The 27,122-nt window shown below is 42.4% G+C and overlaps 1 protein-coding gene across 1 annotated transcript in view; it reads left to right on the forward strand.

Moving 5' to 3' along the window:
* Window positions 1-27,122, forward strand: part of LOC145348583 (ral guanine nucleotide dissociation stimulator-like 1) — a 141,986-nt gene that overhangs the window by 109,106 nt on the left and 5,758 nt on the right. Inside the window, exons 30-32 of the mRNA XM_080196771.1 lie at window positions 4,071-4,185; window positions 4,906-4,984; window positions 25,595-25,784. Coding sequence (XP_080052897.1) covers window positions 4,071-4,185; window positions 4,906-4,984; window positions 25,595-25,784 — 384 coding nt within the window. The remainder of the gene's footprint in view (window positions 1-4,070; window positions 4,186-4,905; window positions 4,985-25,594; window positions 25,785-27,122) is intronic.

Here is a 27,122-nt window from a genome sequence, read left to right on the forward strand (position 1 = left end):
CCCCTTCATTATCTTATTCATCTCTATAAAATCCCCCCTCAGCCTTCTAAACTCCAACGAGTACAGACCCAGTCTATTGCGTCTCTCTACATAGGCCAGCCCCCTCATCTCTGGTATCAGCCTAGTGAACCTCCTCTGCACTCCCTCCAAGGCCAATATATCCTTGCACAAGTGCGGCGACCAAAACTGCACACAGTACTCCAGCTGCGGCCTCACCAGTACCCTGTACAGCTGCAGCAAGACCTCCCTACTTTTATATTCTAGCCCCCTCCGTATAAAGGCCAACATTCCATTCGCCTTCTTGATCACCTGCTGCACCTGCAGACTGGGTTTTTGCGACTCGTGCACAAGGACCCCCAGGTCCCTCTGCACCGTAGCATGCTGCAGCTTTTCACATTTTAAGTAATAATCCCTTCTACTATTATTTCTGCCAAAGTGGATAACCTCACACTTGCTAACATTATACTCCATCTGCCAGGTCCTCGCCCACTCGCTCAGCCTATCCAGATCCCTCTGCAGACTTTCCACACCCTCCACGCAATTTGCTTTTCCACTCATCTTTGTGTCATCAGCAAATTTTGTCACCCTACACTCAGCCCCCTCCTCCTGATCATCTATATAAATGGTAAATAGTTGAGGCCCCAGCACCGATCCCTATGGCACTCCACTAGTCACCAACTGCCAACCAGAATAGCACCCATTGATACCAACTCTCTGCTTTCTATTAGACAGCCAATCTTCTATCCACACTAACACCTTACCCCCAACTCCGTGCACCTTAACCTTCTGTAGCAACCTTTTGTGGGGCACATTATCAAACATCTTTTGGAAATCTAAAAACACCACATCCACCAGTTCCCCTCTGTCTACCACACTAGTCACGTCCGCATAGAAATCCAACAAATTCGTCAAACACGACTTCCCCTTAACGAATCCGTGCTGCGTCTGCTTGATCCAACCATTATTTTCTAGATGCCTCACTATTTCTTCTTTGATGACAGATTCTAGCATTTTTCCAACCATAGATGTTAAACTAACAGCCTATAATTCCCTGCCTTTTGTCTGCTACCTTTTTTAAACAACTGAGTATCATGAGCCATTTTCCAATCTTCCGGCACTTTGCCGGAGTCCCGCGAATTTTGATAAATAATTACTAAGGCATCCATTATCACCTCTGCCATTTCTTTCAGAACCCTGGGATGCATTCCATCCGGTCCTGGGGACTTGTCCACCTTCAGTCCCATTAGTCTATCAAGCACTACCTCTCTAGTGATAGTAATTGCATTCAGGCCCTCAACTCCTCATCCTTCTATCTTTAATATCCGGCAAACTATTCGTGTCCTCCTCCGTGAAGACCGAGGCAAAAAACTTATTTAAAGCCTCAGCCATTTCCTCATTGCCCACCGCTAAATCCCCCCTCTCGTCCTCCAAGGGTCCAACATTCACTCTAGCCAGCCTCCTCTTTATATATTTGTAAAAACTTTTACTGTCATTTTTTATATTTAGTGCCAGTTTAGCTTCATACTCTATCTTTCCTTTCTTTATCACCTACTTAGTCATTCTTTGTTGATTTTTAAATCTTTCCCAATCGTCTAATCGCCCACTATTTTTAGCCACTCTGAACACGTCAGCTTTTAATTTAATACTCTCCTTTATTTCCTTCGATAACCACGGCTGGTTATCCCTTCTCCTACAGTCCTTCTTTACCATTGGAATATATTTCTGCTGAGTACCGAAAAAGATCTCCTTAAAAATCCTCCACTGTTCTTCAGCCGTCCTACCAGCCGATCTGCACCCCCAATCTACATTCGCCAATTTTGCTCTCATCCTATCATGCTCCCCTCTGTTCAAACAGAGGACACAGGTTCAGGATCCTACTTTCTCATCCTCCAACTGCATCAGAAAGATCCACACAAGTTTAATCATTTTCTACAGAAGCATTCAGAATATATTGTGATAGTCTTTCATAATGGGGGAGAGGCTTTCTGATTCCAAAGATGTATGCAGAAACTTTTCTATCATAAGGTACCAATCCCACCAAGAATAACAGGAATCTTGGAATGTATGAAACATATGTTTCTCTGTTCTATCTGTCTTCACCAGATTACACTCTGACTATGCTGTAAGTGTGATGCCAACTGACAGAGATCCAGCTTGTGAATTCATAACATAACATTGCCATGTTTGAAATTGACACAAGTAAATTCTTTTCAGTGTTCAAATTGATAGTCTGTCATGAGGATGGAGCTAAGGTAGATATGGAGCAATCTCGGGAGACCAAGCACATCTTCACTGATATGCATCCTGACAGGTTAATCAGAGTGGTGCGTGAGATCAAAGTCTGCACCAGTCACTGGACTTGCCCTTGGGCAACTGACCATCCCCAAGAGTTCTGCTACTAAATGACAGCATGAAATTCATTCTTATGAATGGTAGATCATCCCTTTCTTATGCTAGAGGATATTATCATTAATCAGAAGTGCAAGTTTGTCAATTTACAATATCTTGAATGTCTTGCAATTCATCCTGGAATGGGAGGATCTTTAATGATTCCACTGAATCTGCAGATTAAGAGATACAAAAGGTTGTAATTCTCGGATAAGTCAACCTTGGTATCGACAATTGCAAATTGATGGGATCTTGTACTGTAACATTGTTGCTCTTTTATATGTTTACGAAGAGCTTTGTTTCTGAGGGGCTGGAAAAATTGAATTTGTAAACCATGGCCTGCAGCTTAAAAGAAGAAAAGCGTGCACAGTCTCTCAATTGGGAAAACTCCCCAATTCTCTCAAACAGCCGCACCTGCGCAAGGATATTTTGGCCCTGGAGGGAGTGCAGAGGAGGTTTACTAGGCTGATACCGGAGTTGAGGGGGTTGAGCTATGAGGAGAGGCTGAATAAACTAGGCTTGTACTCGTTAGAGTTTAGAAGAATGAGGGGAGATCTCATTGAGACGTATAAGATGATGAATGGGATGGATAGGATAGAGGTGGAGAGACTCTTCCCGCTCAAAAAAGACAGTAGGACTAGGGGGCACAGCCTCAAGATAAAGGGGAGGCGGTTTAGAACGGAGTTGAGGAGGAACTTCTTCACTCAAAGGGTGGTGAATCTCTGGAATTCTCTGCCCGTTGAAGTGGTGGAGGCTGCCTCGCTAAATATTTTTAAGAAGCGGGTTGATGGGTTCTTGATAAAAGAGGGGATTAAGGGTTATGGGGAGAGGGCGGGAAAGTGGAACTGAGCCACGACAGATCAGCCATGATCTTATTGAATGGCGGGGCAGGCTCGAAGGGCTAGATGGCCTACTCCTGCTCCTATTTCTTATGTTCTTATGTTCTTATGTTCAAATACCCAGATCTGCCAGTGTACTTCATCTCATGGGATCAGCCATTTGCTGGACTGCTCAAACTTGAGCTGGGAGAAATGAGCTCCAGATGTAACATAGGACTGAACAAAAACCGAAAGGAGGTTGTTTTTAAAAAAATAACACTGCAGTACATTTTGGTCACTTCAATATCCTGTTTACCTACGCAAGTCCAGTGGTTCAAAATTTGAGGTGAATATTAAGTTTCTGAACTCCATTCAGGGACTAAATGTTGCTTAATGTCGCAATCATTTTTATGAATCACTTTTAGATAAACATGAACTAATATTATATGTCAGATTGAGTATTGAGCTTTTAGCTCTATGAGCAATAAATGTCAAAAGTAAGCAAATGGTATAGGGGAAAAGAATGGAGCATTTAAATTGATTTTGTTTTGGACAAATTTATTTGCTTTAAACTACAAATATAGGTAAGTTTGCCCAGGAATCTTTGTGGTGAAACACTGGGCTCTGTTTCTCTTAGATATTTAAGCATGTTTCCTCACAAATGGATTTTGGTGCATTGAAGGCAAGTTTTTGCAATACCAGTCCTAAGACATTACAGTTGTAGAGATGGATATTATTTCTCTGTAATTTGTACAGTATTCAGTACAATGCCACTATATATCTACTGAGTGAAAACAGCCATTTTTTAAGGGCTTGCACTTTTTTCATTATTCCTAAAGAAAAGTAAATATTTTTTCTATTTAGGTGACAAATGAAGATAGGACACCTGTGATTATCCAGAGAGCCATATCCAAGCACAACCTTGAACCAGAACTGATGGATGATTATCAACTCGTACAGATCATCTCAAAAGATGAAGGTGAGAGATGGGAATTGTATCTCAATTTATGATAAGTAGCCACCTTTTGGCAGCAGATTGGTGTTTTCTTTATGTTTCACCAAAAAGCTTGGAAAAACCATATTCCTATTATTGAATAGATCCAGTTTCACTCAGCTGGATCCAACTTGGAGAAACAAAAATAGTGCTTGAAAAACTCAGCAGGTCTGGCAGCATCTGTAGAGAGAGAAAAATGAGTTAAAGTGATACAGACTTGATGTTGACTCTTTTTCTTTCTCCACAGATTCTGCCGAACTTGCTGAGTTTTTTCCAACATTTTGTGTTTCTATTTCAGACTTACGGCATCTGCAGTATTTTGCTTTCTATCCAACTTGGAGGAATTTGACTTTACATTCCTCAATAAGTAACAATTGCCTGGACCTAATGAAAGCAACGAATATCAACCAATTCTCTGAAAGCAATATTGTGTTGAAGGATGCACAGCTGGAGTTGGTTGCAAATAGTCGACATTATTCTGGTTTATTCATTCTAATTCAAGCTTTGTATTCTGTGGGGGGAGAAAAGATGCAAGAATCATTATTTTGAAACTGAAAGCCTTTTTACCTGCCTTTTCTTGGCCCTCTGGCAATTTAGCAATGAAACAAGAAAATTGAATGGGGTTTCTTCTAGTTTTCTACTCAGCCAATCAGCACTATCAAAATGCATGTGTAAATAACCTTATACATTTCCTTTGCTTTTCAGAGCTTGTGATTCCAGACACTGCCAATGTGTTTTCTGCTCTGGACCCTGCTGGGAAATTTTACTTTATTCTGAGAAACCGGTACTCCTGCAGATAACAGGTTAAGCTACAAATCCGGTCATGCTTGACACTACCCAAACCAGCGCATAGACTAAGCAAGGTTACTCTGTAAGGAGTGCCACTTTTCACACAGCTATACCTGTCGAAGCTTAAACAAAACACCACTTAGTATTGAAAAACCCTGTAATATATGTGAATAAATTACCTGACAGTATTTTACTTAAATTATTGGACACTATGGATAGCATTGTCCAAACACTTGAACGCAATGCTTGTCTGCTTTTGAAACATTTTGTACATCAGCCCTTTTGAAAGAAGACTGTCAGATTGGATCCTGTCACCAGAGTCTGTTGGAGAGCTACAGACTTGATGAAGATCATATGCTTGTTGGCATTGGTGGAAGAGGAAAATGTTTTTGTTATATATGAATTGTGTGACTATTTGCAAATGAGCTGGCCTGGGGTTCCTCCACAATCACTTTGTAACCAGTGAACCAACTGCCATCTAGTTAATTGGCCGAATGATGACTACTTCAATGAAAGTAGTTGGATTGGCCCTTGAGCTCTTCAGCACACCTTTCCTGCCTTCCCTCTTTATTTTTCCAGCAGCTTAACCACCTTCTGGAATATACAGCATCAACTTGCCTTCAACGAAGACAACTGCAAGAAATTATGGAATAGTTTATTATTAATGAGACTCCAGGATGGTAGTCTGCCTCCCTGGTGCCAGGGTATTAGAACATAGAACATAGAACATTACAGCGCAGTAAATGTTAAATGCCCTCGGCCCTCGATGTTGTGCCGACCAGTGGAACGAATCTAATGACCCTCTAACCTAAACTATTGGATGTCTCTAAGTGGGTAGGAAGTATATTAAAAAGGGAAGGTAATCAAACAGATGTCATTGTACACATTGGTGAAAATGACATAGGTAGAAAGAGCAGGGGGGTCATACGAGAGCAATTCAGGGAGTTGGGTGCTAGGCTAAAATGTAGGACCTCTAGAGTAGCAATCTCTGGACTGCTCCTGGTGCCCAGTGCTAGTGAGGCTAGGAACAGGGAGATTGTACAATTGAATGCGTGGCTAAAGGACTGGTGCAAGAGGGAGGGTTTCAAATTCGTAGATCATTGGGAAGTCTTCAAGAGAGGATGGCACCTGTACAGAAAGGATGGGTTACACCTTAACTAGAAGGGCACAAATATCCTGGCTGGGAGTTTTGCAAGAGTGTTTCAGCAGGGTTTAAACTAATGTGGCAGGGGGTTGGGGATCAATACAGTAGATCAGTAAGCACTGAGGCTGGGGACGAGCTGGCGACCAGGTCAAGGCTAGCTAAGAAGAGCATTCTGGAGGAGGATGACCTAAGTGGGCCTGGAGGTCTGGAGTGCATCTGCTTCAATGAGAGGAGTGTGATGGGTAAGACTGACGAACTTAGGGCCTTAATGCTTATGCGGAATTTGGATGTGGTTGCAGTGACGGAGACTTGGTTAAAAGGACAGGACTGGCAGTTGAATATTCCGGGGTATAAGTGTTTTAGGCGAGACAGAGGAGGGGCTAAAAGAGGTGGGGGAGTAGCAATATTAGTTAGGGAGCATATTACAGCGGTGCAGAGGGTGGACAATTTAGAGGGGTCATGTAATGAGTCACTGCGGGTGGAGCTCAGAAACAGGTAGGAACAAAAGGGTTGTCAGAGAAGGGCCTGTTTCCTGTGCTGTACTGTTCTTTGTTCTTTGTTTGTACTACCAATGATATTGCACTTGTTTTGAATTGATGTTCAGCTTTATACTAGATTTATATTGAATTATTATTTTGTGTATATGTAATTGTAAATGTAAACCTTTTTGGGAAAAAATCTTTAAAAGCTGCAGAAGGGACCAGATCACCTGAGATATGAATACTTGTTTCTTTTTGTCCCTCATTTATCTTGTATTCAATTACTTAGAACTGCCATTATTTTGTGGGCTAGCCTACAATACTAAAAGAATAAGCAATATCCTTTCTGTGTGAATCTACAGACCTTAGTAGTCAGAGCATAAATTAGACACTAATTCATTGACCGCTTCATTTTTATGTAATCACTTCTCAGGTATAGGACAGCACTGACTATATATGTTCACTCATTAGATTTACCCCAAAAAAACCCCTTGAAAGTAGCAACAAATGCCAAGAATGTCTTAACAGTCTTTGGGTTTCTATCAAATTCAGATTTGCACATGTATAAATTAACCACCAGAAAAGGCAAGTGCTGAAGCACTTTAACATTTCAAGTGCCTTCCACACATGATACTCCAGTGTCCTTCCCCCAACATGAATTGACGTACCTATGAGTTGTGGTGAGGGGGGGCTTTAGGGAACTCACCACTTAATTTTTGGAGGTCCATGTATTTTTCTTGTTGCCTCCCATCAATCACTTGCTGCCCTGAAATAGGATTCACTAATCAGGCACAATTACACAAGACCACTTGTCACTAAAAAGGTTCAACATCTGTGCCAGCAACAGGTATTAGAGGAAATCATCTGCGTTATTTGTATATTTTTCTCAGTGCACACTTAAATATTTTCTGTATACCTCACATAATTTGTTTTAAATAAAATGTTTCTAAAATTTCAAAACCTTCATGCTTCTTTCTTTTGAAATGGAAGGCAGGACCTGATAAGACCAGATATGTTATGTATCTACTTCAGTTGAGAGTTTACCTTAATGTGAACCATGCCATCTGACATTATGGACAGTCCTATTCTAGAAACCAAGGGCAATGACTGATAACTGCAGTGTTCTCATGTTTTTGCAACAGCTGATCATGATCCAGTGGTCGGTTGAAAAGCAAAATGGCTAACCTTCTGCATTAATCATGTACAAGTTGTGGTGTGAACATTGAGTGGCCAGCTTCGGCATTTCCCATTTTTCTAATATCTTGCCCCATCCCGTGCTGAAATCTTTAACTTCTTGATTTGTTGTTGCCTTTGGTATATTCTCAATCTCTCCTTCCCAGCTCCATCTTTTTATCACTGCTAGGTAGTTCAGATTTAAAGTGGGTTGCCATGTGTAGGGGAAAAATCACAAAGATGGCTATCTGGCACATAAAGTTACTTGGAGAGAGAGACATTAAGCAAGCGCTGACTTTTAGCGGACTATCCATAGCAGTTAGTTAGCATTGCTGCCTCACAGTACCAGGGTCCTGGGTTCGACTCCTGGCTTGGGTCACTGTGTGGAACGTGCACGTTCTCATTGTGTCTGTGCAGGTTTCTTCTGGATGCTCTGGTTTCCTCCCACGGCCTGAAAGACATGCTGGTTAGGTGGATTGGATATGTCATACTCTCCATTAGTACAGTTGAACAGGTGCCGGAGTATGGTGACGAGGGGATCTTTACTGCAGTGTTAATGTAAACTTACTTATGACACAAAGAACTAAACATACTGTGGGCAGCATAGTAGCACAGTGGTTAGCACTGCTGCTTCACAACTCCAGGGACCTGGGTTCGATTCCTGGCTTGGGACGGTGTCTGTGTGGAGTTTGCACATTCTCCTCGTGTTTGAACTAATAGGGGACAGGCACTGTGAGATGTTAGTGGACAGGGGAGCATCCATATCTGTCACCGACCTACCCTTACCGACTACAAATAAAATGATTTACCTAACCGTGATAGGAGGAAACACATCCACCTACCTAAGCGAGACCACGTTAGTAAAGATAAATAATCTGTATACACCAATGAGGCTTTATGTGTGCAAAAATAACATGGATATAGTAATGGGAAATGATATGATGAAAGAATAAGATTTTGATAGACTGTGGAAAGGGAGAATTAATCTGGCCAAGTCAAGATGGTCGTAAAACTAGAATAGGGAAACTCACAAGTCACCTCAACCATTAAGGTGACCAGCCACTACCAGAAATCGGGAATTAGAGACAGGAGGGTTTGGAGCCATCTGTGCTTCCGTCCTCGGGGTATGGGCTAAAACAAAGTTAAATACCGGTTTTACTAAAAAGTGCCCAATAAAGGGGCTGGGACTGGAACAAAAGACACATCGACAATACCCAATAAAACCAGAGAAAGCTGTAGTGGAGGTAGTTAAAGGGTTCGTGGAAGGGAAGATTCCGAGAGAAACCACAAGCACCACTAACTCCCCAACATGGCCAGTGAGCAAGCCTGACGGAAGCTATAGGCTCACGATAGATTACACCAGACTCAAAGTCACACCCAAGTTGCACCCTGTTGTAGCAAGTCCTTCGACAATCCTGAATGGACTGTCACAGGAGCACAAAATATTGGACATAGCCAACGGATTCTGGTCCTTACCGTTGGATCCCGAATCTCAAGACAAATTTGCCTTTACCACAGGGATTCCACAACAGCCCTGTTATATTCCATTGTGTAATAAGTGACATCCTGAACAGTGTAGAACTGCCAGAGGGTAGTACGGTCCTACAATATGTAGACAACATCCTAATGGCCTTGCAGTCCAAGTCAGGGCATCAAGCAGCCTTATATTTAGTACTGAATGAATTAAAAACCACAGAGTTAAAAGTGAGCCCCAAAAAAGGCACAAATCAGGAAAACACAGGTCCTATACTGAGGACGCTTTATATCCCAAGAACTTAAAGAAATGCCAACGGACTGAAAGAAGGTGATAAAACAAATGCCATGACCCGTCGCCATGAGAGGGGTCAGAAAGGTGCAAGGATTATTCAACTAGAGCCGGAGTTTCATCCCAGGGTTTGCAAAATTAGCAGAACCCATACAAAGACTAGTTAAAGGGGGAAAACCAGCTTTAGATCCCTTAAAATGGGAATCCAAGTAGGAAGAGGCTTACGACAAACTAAAAACAGAACTGATATCAGCCCCTGGACTAGGATTACCAGATTCTAATAAGGACTTCCACATCCATTGTAGTAATAAGGGAGGGTTCTATTCTGCAGTGGTAACACAGGACCACGGCGACAGAAAGAGACCCATAGGCTATTACTCCACCGCAGAAGGGCCAGTAGTCACCAGACTACCAAGGTGCATAGCCTCCTTGGATTGCGCCGCCTGGGCAGTAAAGGTTAGCGAGCCAGTAATCATGACAGGGAACATAATCCTTCACACCAAACACATTTTTGTGGAAATATTGAACACAGGAAAACTAAGGTCAGTCTCAAACATGAGAAGGACTAAAGTGGGAAGCTGTCCTCCTACCTCCAAGAAAGTCCGTGATAATAATAAGGGATACAGGGAAAAACCCAGCAGAAGGGATTTTAGACATAGGAGAGCCACACAATTCTGAGGGTATAGATAGGGACAAAGGAGAGGGTAGGATAAAGGGTATACCCTAAATAACAGCTGAGGAGACTCTTTTTGTAGATGGGTCACGCAACTATGTGGAAGGCTCACCCCAGACAGGGGGGGCAGTAGTAAATGACAAATTAGACACAGTAAGGTCAGGAAGGATTGACAGAGGTCTATCCATGCAAGTGGCAGAACTAGTGGCACTCACACAGGCACGAGAGTTATCTGAAGGTAAAACGGTGAACACCTATACAGATAGTTGCTATGCATTCAGAGTCATACATGACTATATGACAGCAAGGGGAAGAAGAAGGTTCATAACCACAGGAGGAACCCCTATTAAGCACCAGCAAAGAATTGAAGCATTATTGAGAGATAGCGAGAAACCTAGAGAAGCTGCAGTAATCAAAATTAAAGCGCACCAGGAAGAGATAACCTGGACTAGTTAAATTTCAAAGGGAACCAAGCCGCAGACAGAGCGGCACAGTTAGCCTTAGGACAGGAGACAATTGGCAAGCTGCCAAAAGCAACGATAGAACAGACCGGACAAAATAGATATTCGGGACTTACATGAGGACACCTCAAAAGAGGAAGAAGAGAGATGGGAAGCACAGGGAGCAATCAAAGGGACTGATAACATTTGGATATGGGAAGATAAGGAAATAGCACCAGAGTGATTACAAAACACACAATTAAAACTACACCATGGACTACTCTCACATGTGGGTAGAGAGGCCATGATAACTAGTATAGGAAAGGAATGGTGGTGGAAAGGAATGGGAAGAGATATAGCCCAACACTGTCACCGATGCGTGATGTGCGTGCAACACAACCCTGGTAGACCCATAAAAATTAAAATGGGACACCAGCCAAGGCCAAAGGGACCCTGGGAACATCTGCAAATAGATTTTACAGGACCACTACCACAATCCCATGGCAAAACTTATTGTCTGGTTATTATAGGCAAGTTCACCAGGTCGGTAGAAATGTTCCCTACCACAAATTGTACTGTTTCCACAGTGGCTAGGATATTGGCAGAAGAGGTAATCCCTAGATGGGGAGACCCCCTACAAATCGATTCGGATGAAGGGATGCACTTCACTGGAAAGATGGTAAAAACAGTATGCCAATTAATGAGGATAAAACAAAAATTTCACATCCCTTACCACCCACAGAGTTCTGGAATGGTGGAACGTATAAATAGAACGCTTAAGAATGCACTAGCTATAGCCATACAAACATTGGGAAAAATGTGGACAGAGGTATTGCCCACTATACTAATAAGATTAAGAGCTACCACAAACCAGACAACCGGATTAACCCCTTATGAACTAATGACAGGACGGGCGATGCAATTACCAGAAGGCATCATAACGGGTGGCACTGATGTAGGTCCATTTAAAGATAAAATCAGGAGATATGTTTTGGAACTAAGCACCCAACTCAAAGGGATGTGCAAATTGGTAAAGGACAATCAAGAACAAAGAGACGCAGAGAGAGAGCTTGAAATGCTCCCTGACATTCTAACAGCAGGAAGTCACGTCCTAGTAAAAACATTGCCTGACAAACCAGGGTTTGCACTAAAATGGAATGGGCCATATGAAATTATAATTAGTGGAGACACCTGTGCCTGTATAGACATAAGAAGGAAAGGTATATAGAAACATTGGACACAGCTGAAATTACACAAAGAAATGCATGAATGAATGAACGAGTGAACTAACAGAACTGCTTTCCTCAACACACGCAAAGACTGCAAACAAGAACAACTGGCACATGCAAGTCAGTAGATAATATAACTTTTGGAGATTATATAAATTATAGCTTTAGGTTTGATATCTGATCATTGTGAATATGTACGTAATCTCATATGTAACTGTACTACTTAGCATTGTCACGACTGTAAATTTGATTGGATTGGAGGATAATCTATTTTACAAAGCTCATGTACATTTACACAGGAATTGAACTGTATGTTACCCCTCCCAGAGGGGCATAATTGGTAGAGGCCCTATTTGTAGCAATACCTGGATGGACCTCTCATGACTTATATACTGTAGATCCATCAGATGCACCCTGTAAGGGACAAATTGGCAAAGATAAAAGACAGGAGATGTGTGGAACTTGCAAATCCCACAGACCCTATGTGCAGGGCGTTACAACAGAAGGGAGGAAAAGCTTGTTCAGATACTGCAAGCTATCCGCATTGTTTTACGGGGCAGGGATGAGGATGTGCCTATGTCTTTGTCCCCAAGAATGATTCCTGCATGCAGACGCAGTGTGTCCGTCAACACTTTTGGGTTAATAATGGGCAGTTTATTTGCACTTGTGATAAACAGAAATGTCCGAATATAACCACGGGAAAACAGCTCATTTGTGGACAGTGCAACGGAACTCACGTAAGCTCAGCCAAATGGGCATGCCCATTTGATACTTAACAGGTGGTGGGATCAAACGGGGAGTCAGGTAAACCAAGCAACTGGCAATATGAACAAATTCATAATCAAGACACTAGATGTTACTGGGCTAAGAAGGGATATGTGTTCCTCTTCAATGGTACTTACACGACAGAAACACCAAACCTCCCAAACAGTTTTGCAGTGGCAACAATAGGACCACTGACGGTTCCATGCCCTCAAAAGGGGCATATACGGAGAAGAATAGTAACTCAGGCTATCAGCAAGGGACTCTATGCTGATTGGGAAGACTCGGGCACAACGGGATCCTCACTAGGATACAGGTTCCTTGGAGCCCTATCTCTGGGAGGGGCAGCAGGAATGATTAGTGCAAAGAATATGAAATATATTGTTTGTGAACGAACAGACCTGGGAACAGCACTTCAAAAGCACTAGAGGCTGTTAACCAAGAAATGGCTGAACTGAGATTCAATGCACAACAGACATGATATGCAGTGGACTACCAGTTAACACAACAAGGGGTGTGTGTACAATTATAGGCAATAAATGCATAACCCATGTCACAGTCGAGTCTTATAACATTACACAAGTCATCAATAACATCAGAGAACAACTTGATAGCTTCAGACAGGGACCCAAGAAAGGAAGTAACTGGCTGGAATGGCTAGTGGGGGATGGGGGGTGAGCAGGGGGGGGGAGGGTTCCTGGGAATCTTATTTATTACATGGATTGGTCATACTCATTTTAATTGTAATTGTCTGTTGTCTAATTGTTGGATGCCTAAAAGTCTGCTGCAAGGTTATAGAATCATAGAGGTTTACAGCATGGAACCAGACTCTTCGGCCCAACTTGTCCATGCTGCCCTAGTCTGGGGTCTAGTGGTCTAGTCTGGCTTCCTCATATAAATTGCGGTTCTGGCTCAGCACCCTAACATACTCTATTTGCCAAATGGTTGCCCACTCAATTCACCTATCTGCATCCCTTTTGTATTCTTCTTACATCCACTTCACATCTTACTTCCCACCTGTCCCTGTTTCATCAGCAAATTTAGAAACTATACCTTTGGTTCCTTCATCCAAGTCATTTATACATATTGAAAGAAACAACTGAAGCACCAGCACTGAACCATGTGTCACACCACTTGTTACATTTTACCAAACACAAAAAGACCCATTCATACCACCCTCTGTTTCAAATTAACTAGTCAATCATCTATACATGAGTCCTAGATTACCCCTACACCATGAGCTTTTGTTACTCACAATAACTTTGCAACGCGGCACCTTAACAAATGCCCTCTAAAAATCCAAGTATAATACATCCACCAGTTCCTCTTTATCCACTGCAAGTCATTTGCTCAATGAACTTCAAGTTGGTTCAATATGACTTCCCTTTCAAAAACCATATGGAGTCTGCCTGAATTTTTCCAAGTGTCTTCAATAACAGTAATATTAATATTAGTTTCTAACAACTTTGCCTAAATGGTTAAACAAACTGACTCATTTTTTCCCTGCTTTCAGTCTCCCTTCCTTTTTGAATAAAGGAGTTACATTAACTATTTTCCAATCAAATGGAACCTTCCTCAGAATCTAAAGAATTTGGGAAAATTAAATGCGAATCACAAAAGGAATGGAGGCAATGGAAAACGGAATGGAAAACGGAAAATGGAAAACGGCTAATGTTACGCCGTTGTTTAAGAAGGGTGCCAGGCAAAAGGCGGGGAATTATAGGCCGGTTAGTTTAACGTCTGTGGTAGGTAAAATGTTAGAATCTGTCATTAAGGAGGAAATTGCGAGGCATCTTGAAGGGAATTGCTTGATAGAGCAGACGCAGCACGGTTTCATTAAAGGGAAGTCGTGTCTGACAAATTTACTGGAGTTCTATGAGGATGTGTCTAGGGCAGTGGATAGAGGAGAGCCGGTGGATGTGGTCTTTCTGGATTTTCAGAAGGCGTTTGACAAAGTACCTCACAAGAGGTTATTGCAGAAGGTCGAGGGACATGGAGTTGGGGGTAGGGTGTTAGCGTGGATAGAGGATTGGTTGTCAAATAGGAGGCAGAGAGTGGGGGTCAACGGGTGCTATTCGGATTGGCGGATGGTGACTAGTGGAGTGCCCCAGGGGTCGGTGCTGGGGCCTCAGCTTTTTCCCATTTATATAGATGATCTGGAGGAGGGAACCGAGTGTATGGTGTCAAAATTTGCTGATGACACCAAGATTGGGGGAACGGCAAATTGTGCGGAGGGTGTGGAGAGTCTGCAGAAGGATCTAGATAGGCTGGGCGAATGGGCCAGGAAATGGCAAATGGAATTTAATGTTGGCAAGTGTGAGGTGGTCCACTTTGGTAGGAATAATGGTAGGAAGGACTATTACTTACGTGGCGAAAAACTGCAGCAGGCGACGGTGCAGAGGGACCTCGGGGTCCTTGTGCATGAGTCGCAAAAACCCAGCTTGCAGGTGCAACAGGTGGTCAGGAAGGCAAATGGGATGCTGGCCTTCATCGCGAGGGGGATTGAATATCAAAGTAGGGAGATCTTGCTGCAGCTGTATAGGGCATTGGTGAGGCCGCAGCTGGAGTACTGTGTGCAGTTTTGGGCGCCGCACCTGCGCAAAGATATTTTGGCCTTGGAGGGAGTGCAGAGGAGGTTTACTAGGCTGATACCGGAGTTGAGGGGGTTGAGCTATGAGGAGAGGCTGAATAAATTAGGCTTGTACTCGTTAGAGTTTAGAAGAATGAGGGGAGATCTCATTGAGATGTATAAGATGATGAATGGGATGGATAGGATAGAGGTGGAGAGACTCTTCCTGCTCAAAAAAGACAGTAGGACTAGGGGGCACAGCCTCAAGATAAAGGGGGGGCGGTTTAGAACGGAGTTGAGGAGGAACTTCTTCACTGAAAGGGTGGTGAATCTCTGGAATTCTCTGCCCGTTGAAGTGGTGGAGGCTGCCTCGCTAAATATTTTTAAGACGCAGGTTGATGGGTTTTTGATAAGAGAGGGGATTAAGGGTTATGGGGAGAGGGCGGGAAAGTGGAACTGAGCCACGACAGATCAGCCATGATCTTATTGAATGGCGGGGCAGGCTCAAAGGGCTAGATGGCCTACTCCTGCTCCTATTTCTTATGTTCTTATGTTCAAACTACTGCAGATGTTGGAATCTGAAACAAAAACAGAAAATGCTGGAAAATCTCAGCCGGTTTGATAGCACCTGTAGAGAGAGAATAGAGTGAATGTTTGGAGTCTGGAAGATCTTTTGTCAGCTCCGGATTCAAAACATTGGCTCCATTCTCTCTTCACAGATGCTGGCAGACCTTTTCTAGCATTTGCTATTTTTATCACAAAAGAAGTGGCTAAGGATGTAGTTTAAAACTCTAGGATGAAGTTCATCAGGGCCTAGGGACTTGTCATTCCTTGACTTCAAATATTTAGTCAGTACCACCTGCCTGGTGATTGTAATTTTCTTGCGTTCTTCCCCCACTTCCTTTCATTTCAAGCTGATTTACAGCTTTTTCTGGGATGTTACTTGTATTTGCTCATGAAGACTGATGCAAAATACCTGCTCAGTTCATCTACCATCTCCTTATTTTCCATAATTAATTTCCCAGGCTCACTTTCTACAGAATCAGCATTCACTTTAACTCTTTTCATTTTAAAATAGCTATAGAAACTCTTGTTGTCTTTATATTTATATTTCTTGCTAGTTTTCCATCTTTTTTTAATATATGGTAACGAGAACTGTGCCAGGAGCTAGTGTATCCATCGAGGAAGAACCCATGATGAAGATCCCCGAAGACATCAGAAGAAATGAAGAAGGAAAGAAGAAAATTGACTTCTACATGTGAAGATGCAGCTGTTGGTCTAGGGATTATTAAAAATAATAATAATCCGGACCAAAAGAGGGGATTGTAGTGGGAAAAATCACAAAGATGGCTATCTGGCACATAAAAAAGTTACCTGGGAGAGAGACATTAAGCAGGCACTGACTTTTAGTGCAGACAGCTACTTGAAACTAAAAACATGCAGGACAGACAGTTATTTAATGTTAAACATGCAGGAATCAGATACTGCAGGAAGCTAGTAGAGAGCTTCAGGCACTTTTAAGATCAGGACAAACCTAGAACAATAAGGAGATTAGCCATAAATGGGAATGGGATTACATAAATGCAGGAAAACCAATTCCTGTATGTATAGACCGAACTAAGTCATTGATAGTTACTGATAGAGGAAATGTATCCATTCTATGAACAACGCAATATTAAATGCCAATGTCTGTATATGTCCGGCTGTAATGATGTGTTAAACTATCACTCCTGCTCAACTATAATGATGTGTTAAATGGCTAGTGTTCAGACTATCCATAGTGGCACAGTGGTTAGCACTACTGCCTCACAGCACCAGGGTCCTGGGTTCGATTCCTGGTTTGGGTCACTGTCTGTGTGGAATGTGCATGTTCTTCCTGTGTCTGAGTGGGTTTCCTCTGGATGCTCTGGTTTCTTCTACAGCCTGAAAGACATGCTGGTGAGGTGGATTGGCCATGGCAAATTTTCCCTTAATGCAGCTGAACAGGTGCCAGAATATGGTAACGAGGGGATTTTCAATGCAGTGTTCATGTAAACCTAGTTATGACACAAATAACTAAACAACATATTGTGGGTGGCACGGTAGCACAGTGGTTAGCGCTGCTGCTTCACAGCTCCAGGGACCTGGGTTCAATTCCCGGCTTGGGTCACTATCTGTGTGGAGTTTGCACATTCTCCTTGTGTCTGTGTGGGTTTTCTCTGGGTGCTCTGGTTTCCTCCCACAGTCCAAAGATGTGCGGGTTAGGTTGATTGGCCATGCTAAATTGCCCCTTAGTATCCTGAGATGCGTAGGTTGGAGGGATTAGTGGGTAAAATATGTAGGGATATGGGGATAGGGCCTGGGTGGGATTGTGGTCGGTGCAGACTTGATGGGCCAAATGGCCTTTTTCTGTACTGTAGGGTTTCTATGATTTCTATTGAGAGAAGGTAGCTGCCCAGTACTGCAGAGTGCCAGTGCTTTTTCTCCACGAAGCTTTGTTAAATAAAACTGTATTGTTGCACCCCAAGTCTGACTCCGAAGTGGTCATTTCCCTCAACACCATGATTCAAATCTTTAAGGTCTACTTGATAGTTTATTTTAAGATTGAAGCAATCTTTCCACTCAAGAAATCCATATGCATGACCTTTTTCCAAATGTTGGAAAGAAAGTGTTCAGAAACTTGCGTAATTAGTAACTAAGTGGATCGGTTGATATTGCTGAGTGTTTACTTGGACTTGTGTGGAAGGAGTTTATCTACATACTAGGTCAGATAGCAAGCTCTGCAATCAATACAGACTGAAAGGGAAGACAATACAGCATGTCTTAATTGAAAAATTCTAAGTGGAGGATGCTGTGCTAATCATCTGTGTGCAGACTCAGCTAGAAATATGTATGGGTTGTTTTCCATGTCTATAATCCGTTCTCCATTGTTGTGAGCCATACAAAGTGCTGAGAACACTGGGCTAAAAACCAACAGCAAGCCCAAGGAAATGATGGTCCTGGGTCAGAATGTTATATCTCAATGATATTAAATAAGACTTTGCTAGAAGTTGAGTAAATTCTTCTACGTTGTGTCCATGATAGACAGTCTACCTTGATGTAGAATTTGACTTGCATTGGAGAAAAACAGTTGTAACCTTTGGCTGACTCAGGAAATGTGCATGAAATAACATCAATCTGACTTGAAACCTGGGTGCTGGTTTGAGGCCTGTGTTCTCTGGATCTTGTACATGAGTGAAAAGTGAACAACTTGGCAATTATCATGAAAGGGATCCCAATAACTTCCATCTTTGCTATTTGTGGCAAATTTTAGGCAACTCATGGAAAGATAAAATGACAAATGCAGAAGGACAAATCTCCCATCAGGCAGTGGTGACTTTGGCTTGGGTACATTTAAGGGATGGAAGACGGTTGGGTGCCCGTGCAAGGTATCCAAAATCAGAAAACCAGTAGGACACACAAAGCAAATCTGAAGTTTGATTTTTTTTACATCTGGACAACACTAAATGACAGGAAAATGCTGGCATCATCTATGCCTCAGTGTGCACCACCATGATGAGCAGTGGCTTGGCAACTGCTGTCAAAACCAAAAGCAACCCACATGACATGATCACTTTGTATGTGACACTTGTGGTTGAACCTGTCTGCCAAGGTTTGGTCACTTTAAGCCATTCTATTCCCAAGGAATTTGATTAGCTGTGTTTCCATTTTACATTGCTATTGACAGCTTTCCATCTATGTGATGTTGTATTCTCCACCTTCGCATTTTCAGTCATTAATTTGTATCTCATTGGACCAAAGCAGGGCAGAAAGAGGCCATTCAACCATCAAGTCTGCACCGACTCTCTCTTACCCAGGCCCGATTCCCATATACTGTGGCTAATCCATCTTTGGACTGTGGGAGGAAACTGGAGCACCCAGAGGAAACCCACACAGACCATGCAAACTCCACCAGTCACCCAAGGCCAGAATTGAACCTGGTGCTGTGAGGCAGCAGTGCTAACCACTATGCCATCATACTGCCCAAGTCTCAGCTTTACATTTCTTGTGTGCTTTTGGTCTAGATTTCTCTGCATTTACAATGTGAAGCAGTCATGGTGAGAAAAATTTGTAATTGTTTTCAGATGTTTTGTGAATTAATTGTTTTAAAAATCATTTGAAAGGAACCTTGAAGCATTTGTATCAATTGTACAGGGATTGATTTTAATATTTGGATACAAAGTACTGGTCCCTTGATCTGGAAATAGTGCCAACAGGAATAAAGTTAAAAGAGGCAGGTCATGTGGCAGACAACATAACAAACGAAAGGGAATAGCTGGAGGAAACAGACCTGCATATCTGCTATTCCATGTATAATTTGTACCGACTGATTTGTCTGCTAATTAGTTAAATTTGCATTGATTCTGATTTTTATTAAAAGTTAGAGTAAAATCGCGCTTGATAAGTTATTTTCATTTGGGGTTGTTTGGTAAATTTGGTTTATTTGCTTTAAGGATCCCCACAGGTACCATAACAGAAACTTTTCACATGCTGTAATAATGAATTTCTGTGGTGGGGTTCCTGCCATGGTGTGTGGTCGTACCGACAGTTCAAGGAATTGATTTTACGTTTTGTGAGAAGGAACAAAATTTTATTATTGGTTTATTTTACTTCACGACATCACCAAGATAACTTTTGTTGGATTGTGAGGTTTCAGAACCAATCGCATGATTTGATGGTAACGTCATTAGAATGTGCATTCAGGCTGCTGCTTAACTTTCAATTTTGTATTCTGATGTGTTAGTTGAATCTGAATGTACAAATCAAGTCTGTCTTACAACATGATAACGAATTGATTGCTTTCAGAGCTATAAGCAGATGTGGCAGCCTATTTGCATACAGGATTCTACCATATGGTAAAGCAATTTTTAATGGTGTTGGTTGATGGAGCTCTTTGTTGATGGTGAAATGTTACCCAGTATCGTATTCTCTGCCATTTTCCACCTAGAGGCATGAAATCTCTTTGTATCTACTTGTCTTAACCAAAAGGCAGCACTTCCAATGATGGAGTACTCCCACAAGGGTCATCTGGAATACTTTAGGACTATCTCAGTCCGCCCACATTACAACTGAGACAACGATCTTACCATCAGTGGCAATCTGAATAAAGATGCTCTGACATACGCACAGCAGTCATCAATATTGAGTTTCAATACCTGGACCGGTAGACGGGCGCCGCAACAACTCAGTGACTTGCACTGCTAGCTGTGCAGATACATGGATTTGGGCCTGTGTCTGTGGGAGTTTGCGCATTCTCCCTGTGGTTGCGTGGGTTTCCTCCGGGCGCTCCGGTTTCCTCCCACACCCCAAAGGTGTGCTCTTAGGCTGATTGGTCTTACCAAATTGACACTATTCTCCCCTGAATCTGGCTAAGTTAGGAGTTCCATTCGTAGACATGCAGGGTAGAATAGGTGTAGGGTGATGCGGCGGCGCGGGCTCGTTGGGCCGAAGGGCCTGTTTCCCGTGCTGGGTTGTTCTTTGTTCTTTGTTCAAAACATAAATAGGGAGGAAATAAAGGGAGACGGACCAAGTGAGGGAAGAAGGTTTTTTAGTTAGGACATCAATCGGCACAGGTTTGGAAGGCCGGAGGGCCTATTTCTGTGCTGTACCTTTCTTTGTTCTTTGTATAAGTGGCAGACACCTTGAGATAAACTGGGGCATTCATCAAGTGAGTCTATCACAATACGTTCATGTTCAATGCTATCTTTTGTGCTTTCTAATTAATTTCTGCTTATTACTGAATGTCTCAGCATCTGTGTAGCCCGAAACAATATTTTGTGCAAAGTATAAAGTATTCAGAAAAGTTAGCAGTACGATTCAGCTTGATGTAACTTCCACGTGATGCTTGAACATAATTTAGGGGATCGGCTAAACCCTTGAACTTGATGTCTTAATCTATTATATTTTCAAAGAAGCTAGTGATTGATATCCATAAGTTTAAATTTTACTCTTGAAAGAAACCTGACCAGCCTATTCCTACCTATTCAAAAATGGCTAGCTCTGAGGTGATTGAATTCTTTTATTTGAACATGTCCAGGACAAGGCAAGGCGAAAGGTCACAACCTGAATCAGTGAGTGTTTTTTTCTCTCCACAGCTGCTGCTGCCTGATCTGCTGAGTATTTCCAGCATTTTCTGTTTTTGTCTGATTTCCAGCATCTGCAGTTTTTTTGTGTATTGTTGAATCTGTGTTCAAGTGTATTAATGATGAACAATGTACACAACAACGTGTTCTGCAGTGGAACTTGGTGATTGCAAGTTAAAGTACAGTATATTTCTCAAGTATTAATATTGTCCAATCTACTGTGTTGGAATTTGGACTTCTAGAAATTATTTTAAATTTTGACAAATAGAAGTTCACAAATAGAATGAAGTATCGAGCCAATTATGTTGAAATTTGAAGTTCTTCTTTAGAACTATTATATTGAACTAACAAAAGCATTAACTCTGTTTCTGTCTTCCTGGATGCTTCCAGACCGTTGAGTATTCCTCGTATTTGCTTTTTTTAAGTTCAGGTTTACCAAAATCTGCAGTGTATTGTTTTAATTGCAATTGATGTGTTGACATGCAAAAGATTTGAGGACTTTGAATGAAAATTGGAAATGCCCTTTCTCTGAAATCATGGTGATTGAGTGGCTTGGAAAACATCTGTCTTTCAACAGCAGGCCATTCATTACCTCACCCTCCAACCAGTTTCTGCCCACGTGTGATAGACTGTGTCACTTGAGAACACTTGTTTTTAGTGTGGAAAGTCATCTGAGGGAGTGCCAAAGAAGAAGAATTATTGAAATGGCCATTCTCTTGGATATCACGCCCTTAATATTTTAAAATGCATGCAATTGCAATGAGGGTGACCCATTCATAAAGTGGTGAATTGGCCTGAAGCGTTTAGGTGCAGTGAAACAATGAAAAATTTAAAGACCAGAAACAGCCTGAAAAAAGATTAAATACAATTGTTCATTTTACAGAATGGTGGCTAAAACAGCTGGAGCAGAGAACACCACAAATATTAAGTACTGAAATATAAATTAGTCACACTGCATCCTATGGCAGTTTCCACGTGGTGTGCATCTGTCCAATCCACGATTGCTTGTCACGAAGTATACTGCATGGTAAAGACTAATATTCCACTCAGCAGTGTGTTCTGATAAATTTCCTGTCCTGGATGGCCTCCTGAAGTTCTTCACCTGCTTGAGCTTTATAAAGTGGTCATGTGAAGATTGTTGTGTTGTCAGCAGGCTTGTGAACCAGAAAATCCAACTCTCTGGCTTTGAACTAACTTTGGGAGTTCAGAAGTGTTTTGAGTGCTGAACAGTCCGTTGCAAATTAATCATGTGTTTGAGAATCCAGGCAGCGCAAAAGTAAACCAGAATCATCTTGACGCCTTGAGGCCATTTCTAGATACTTGCTGTTGAATGTTAGTCTGTTCCTTATGTTCATCATGTGGAAAGTCTGTGGTGACCAATGAAATGTTTGTCAATTCAGGAAACACAGTTGCAATTAAGGAATGGGTATTGTATGAATTCAGTGTAAAGTTTGCGCTATGTTGTCATGTTGCCTTAATTTCTGAACTCCAAAATTGTGACCTTTCAACTTCCCCCAACAGCCATACAATGCAGCCTCTGGCTGAACTCTGGAATAATCACATTGTTTCACAGGAATGAGTGCCAGGTTAAGACATCCCAAAGTCACCCCACATCAGACCCTTGGAAGCACATGAAAGGGCCATGTGCTAACTCTGCACTACAGTGCCTTGAAAATGAATTAATGGAAAGAGGTGAAGCAAATGTAAATGCAAGCCAGTTGAGAAATTAAGGCTTACTTTTTTAATCCAATAAAAATCTAGAATTAAAGATATAATTACCAAAAAAACTGTAGACAATTGTCATTTAAAAAAAATCTAGTTCAGTAATGCATTAGCAAAAAAAAATCTGCCATCCTTACCTGGTCTGGCCTACATGTGACTCCAGACCCACAACAGTATGGTTGACACTTAAATGTCTCTGAAATATCCTAACAAGCCACTCCATTCAAGGACAATTAGGGATGGGCAATAAATGCTGGCCCAAACGCCACTTTCCTTTTACCTCTTATTCAATCTTGATGCATGTGAAAAGGAAAAGATGAACTAGGACAAATGTGGAGCCATTACAACTAGAAACAAGAGACTTCATAATGGAGAAAAGGGAAATGGCGGAGGAACTAAATGTTGTGTCTGGTTTCACGCAAGAAGATAGTGAAAAATATTGATTCTTGCATGCTACACAGCTAAAATATATTGTTCATAAGAACATAAGAAATAGGAGCAGGAGTAGGCCAACTAGCCCTTCCAGCCTGCCCCGCCATTCAATAAGATCATGGCTGATCTGTCGTGGCTCAGTTCCACATTCCCGCCCTCTCCCCATAACCCTTAATTCCCTCTCTTATCAAAAACCCATCAACCCGCGTCTTAAAAATATTTAGCGAGGTAGCCTCCACCACTTCAACGGGCAGAGAATTCCAGAGATTCACCACCCTTTGAGTGAAGAAGTTCCTCCTCAACTCCGTTCTAAACCGCCCCCCCTTTAACTTGAGGCTGTGCCCCCTAGTCCTACTATCCTTTCTGAGCGGGAAGAGTCTCTCCACCTCTATCCTATCCATCCCATTCATCATCTTATACGTCTCAATGAGATCTCCCCTCATTCTTCTAAACTCTAACGAGTACAAGCCTAATTTATTCAGCCTCTCCTCATAGCTCAACCCCCTCAACTCCAGCATCAGCCTAGTAAACCTCCTCTGCACTCCCTCCAAGGCCAAAATATCCTTGCGTAAGTACGGCGCCCAAAACTGCACACAGTACTCCAGCTGCGGCCTCACCAATGCCCTATACAGCCGCAGCAAGACCTCCCTACTTTTATATTCAATCCCCCTCGCGATGAAGGCCAGCATCCCATTTGCCTTCCTGACCACCTGCTGCACCTGCAAGCTGGGTTTTTGCGACTCATGCACAAGGACCCCGAGGTCCCTCTGCACCGTCGCCTGCTGCAGTTTTTCTCCACGTAAGTAATAGTCCTTCCTACCATTATTCCTACCAAAGTGGACCACCTTGCACTTGCCAACATTAAATTCCATTTGCCATTTCCTGGCCCATTCGCCCAGCCTATCTAGATCCTTCTGTAGACTCTCACCACCCTCCGCACAATTTGCCTTTCCACCAATTTTGGTGTCATCAGCAAATTTCGACACCCTACACTCGGTTCCCTCCTCCAGATCATCTACATAAATGGTAAATAGCTGAGGCCCCAGCACCGACCCCTGGGGCACTCCACTAGTCACCACCCGCCAATCCGAATAGCACCCATTGACCCCCACTCTCTGCCTCCTATTTGACAACCAATCCTCTATCCACGCTAACACCCTACCCCCAACTCCATGCCCCCTGACCTTCTGCAAGAACCTCTTGTGAGGTACCTTGTCAAACGCCTTCTGAAAATCAAGAAAGACCACATCCACCGGCTCTCCTCTATCCACCGCCCTAGACACATCCTCATAGAACTCCAGTAAATTTGTCAGACACGACTTCCCTTTAACGAAACCGTGCTGCGTCTGCTCTATCAAGCAGTTCCCCTCAAGATGCCTCGCTATTTCCTCCTTGATGACGGCTTCTAACATTTTACCTACAACAGACGTTAAACTAACAGGCCTATAATTCCCCGCCTTTTGCCTGGCACCCTTCTTAAACAACGGCGTAACATTAGCCGTTTTCCAATCTTCCGGCACTTCCCCGGAATCCAGCGACGTCTAGAAAATAAAAGTCATGGTTATTCCATAACGCTTGTACTTTCAGTCCTATTGTGCTATGCTTATATTAGTGGCCTCAATTTTTCACCTCATAAATGCATTTTTTCTCCCTCCGATACATATAATGCTGCACAAGAAATCAGACAGGCAATATGGGCTGTGTTGTGAAGATTTTGTGCGGGTTTATGATGTAGTAGACCCCATGTGGTTAACGACAAGGAAAGCGACTGCTGAGGCCGCACTGTTCACTTTTACCTTCACCGTACAAGTCAACCCTGTTTGCAAGAATTTTTCTAGGTTTCAAAGGACAACTAAGGCCAGAATTCTCTGATGTAAGCCCTGCCACCACTGTCAGTGACAACAGCGCTGAGGCAGCAGTGACCACTGCAATAAGTTGCATAATCAACTGTGGGTGGGAAAGAGTATGTACCTCTACTTCAAAATATGTCCATGTATTGGGCCATTGTTGGGTAACCAAGTGCCACTTTAATCAGCTGTAAACTCTTTCTGTAGAATGCAATGACTTTTAATAGTCTTCTAGTATTTTTGCTGACTGATCCTTTTTCTTCATGCAGCCTATTTCTAGGAGGAGATGGTAATGCAAACGGCACTCCGACTAAGAGCTCTGACCAGTCTAAACCCCCCGAGAGTGGGAGTTCAGCAGAGAGCATCAAGTCGGTCAGCGTTTCATCAAATTCCAGCAGTTCAGAAAGCGAAGAGCCCTGCACTTCATACGCTTACGCTCAAGAAGGACCCCAGAAAAAGGTGACAGAGGCATTTCTCACAAAACATATTGTGGGAGTTCTTTGTACTTTGTACTTTGATTATCAATGGGATACAAGGGTGCTCACCAACACCTAACCTGATCACTGGTTCTGCCTGCCCAAACGCAGCATGCCTTTCTTCATGGGCACATAATATCTGATTGGGCTAACACACCTCTTGGGAACAAGCTGTCGTCCTTAATTTGAATGTATTAAAAGCGACAGCCTCATAATTGGCTTCTGCCTGCAATATGCAACCCCAGATTACAGCACTGGTCAAAGTTTCAGATCTGCAGGTGAGACTTCAGTCTCAACAAAATTCAACCCATGTTGTTTATAAAGCCATCAGATGCCAGAAAATTTATAATTAACTGCATGGAATGCAAACTGATTTTGTTCATATGAAATACAAGCTTCTTTTGCATAGATTTTATTAAATATGTACAGAGGCAGATCCACGTCACAGTAATAACCAATATCATGAATTTAAGTTTGAAACATCTTTGATAGTGCAGGCTGATTTTTATGGTAAATTTAACACACGGGCTGTTGTGACCAGAACAACTTCATGTGTGTGGTCCACAAAAACAGCACTTTGGATCAAAATCTAACAAACTACTCCACCAATAGCAACAAAGCAATGCAGCTCTGCTTGTACATCAGAGTCCCTCCTGACTGCCTGCTTTGATTCTTTTCTGCACTTGACCTTTAGTTATTCTGCAGCATATTCTCCAATGGCGAGTGATATTTCTTGGGAGATTATCAATGACCTGGATCGTCACTTAGAATATGTTGACGACCTGTTCTTTGGAAATTTCAGTAATTCAGAAGTTTTAAAATACCCTCCCTCTTTATAGATTCTCCTTTTTCAGTCCTTGTATTCCATCTCTCCAATAATGTTACTGCATTGCCAATACTCTGCATCTCAAGATCTGCATTAGAGTGATTTGGCTTTTAATTCCCTTCTATCTTTCTGTGTTTTCTTGTCTCCTTTTCTGGTACTTTGCCTCACCTGCACAAAGCATCACCACTGGATGTATTTCATTTCAATCAGTGTCAGTGGGTGCTGCAAGTGAGGAACCAGGTGAGGCAGGCAGGATAACATTCCTGTGAGTATGGGAGTGCTCAACAGTGTGTAAACCAAAATCCCAAAGGGACTATTTGACGATTTAAGCATAGCTTAAATATCTGAATGTAATGGCCCACCGGGCACTTATACATATGTGCTAAATGATAACTGCCAATGTTGGCTTGGCGACTAGTAGACATTAGATGGTATCATTCATCAGCATTGATTTTTGGCTTGGAAGAATCACAAGGTAAAGATTTCAGTATAACT

This window comes from Carcharhinus amblyrhynchos, chromosome 9 (assembly GCF_965287045.1).
Source record: "Carcharhinus amblyrhynchos chromosome 9, sCarAmb.v2.hapA, whole genome shotgun sequence".
Classification (NCBI taxonomy): domain Eukaryota; kingdom Metazoa; phylum Chordata; class Chondrichthyes; order Carcharhiniformes; family Carcharhinidae; genus Carcharhinus; species Carcharhinus amblyrhynchos.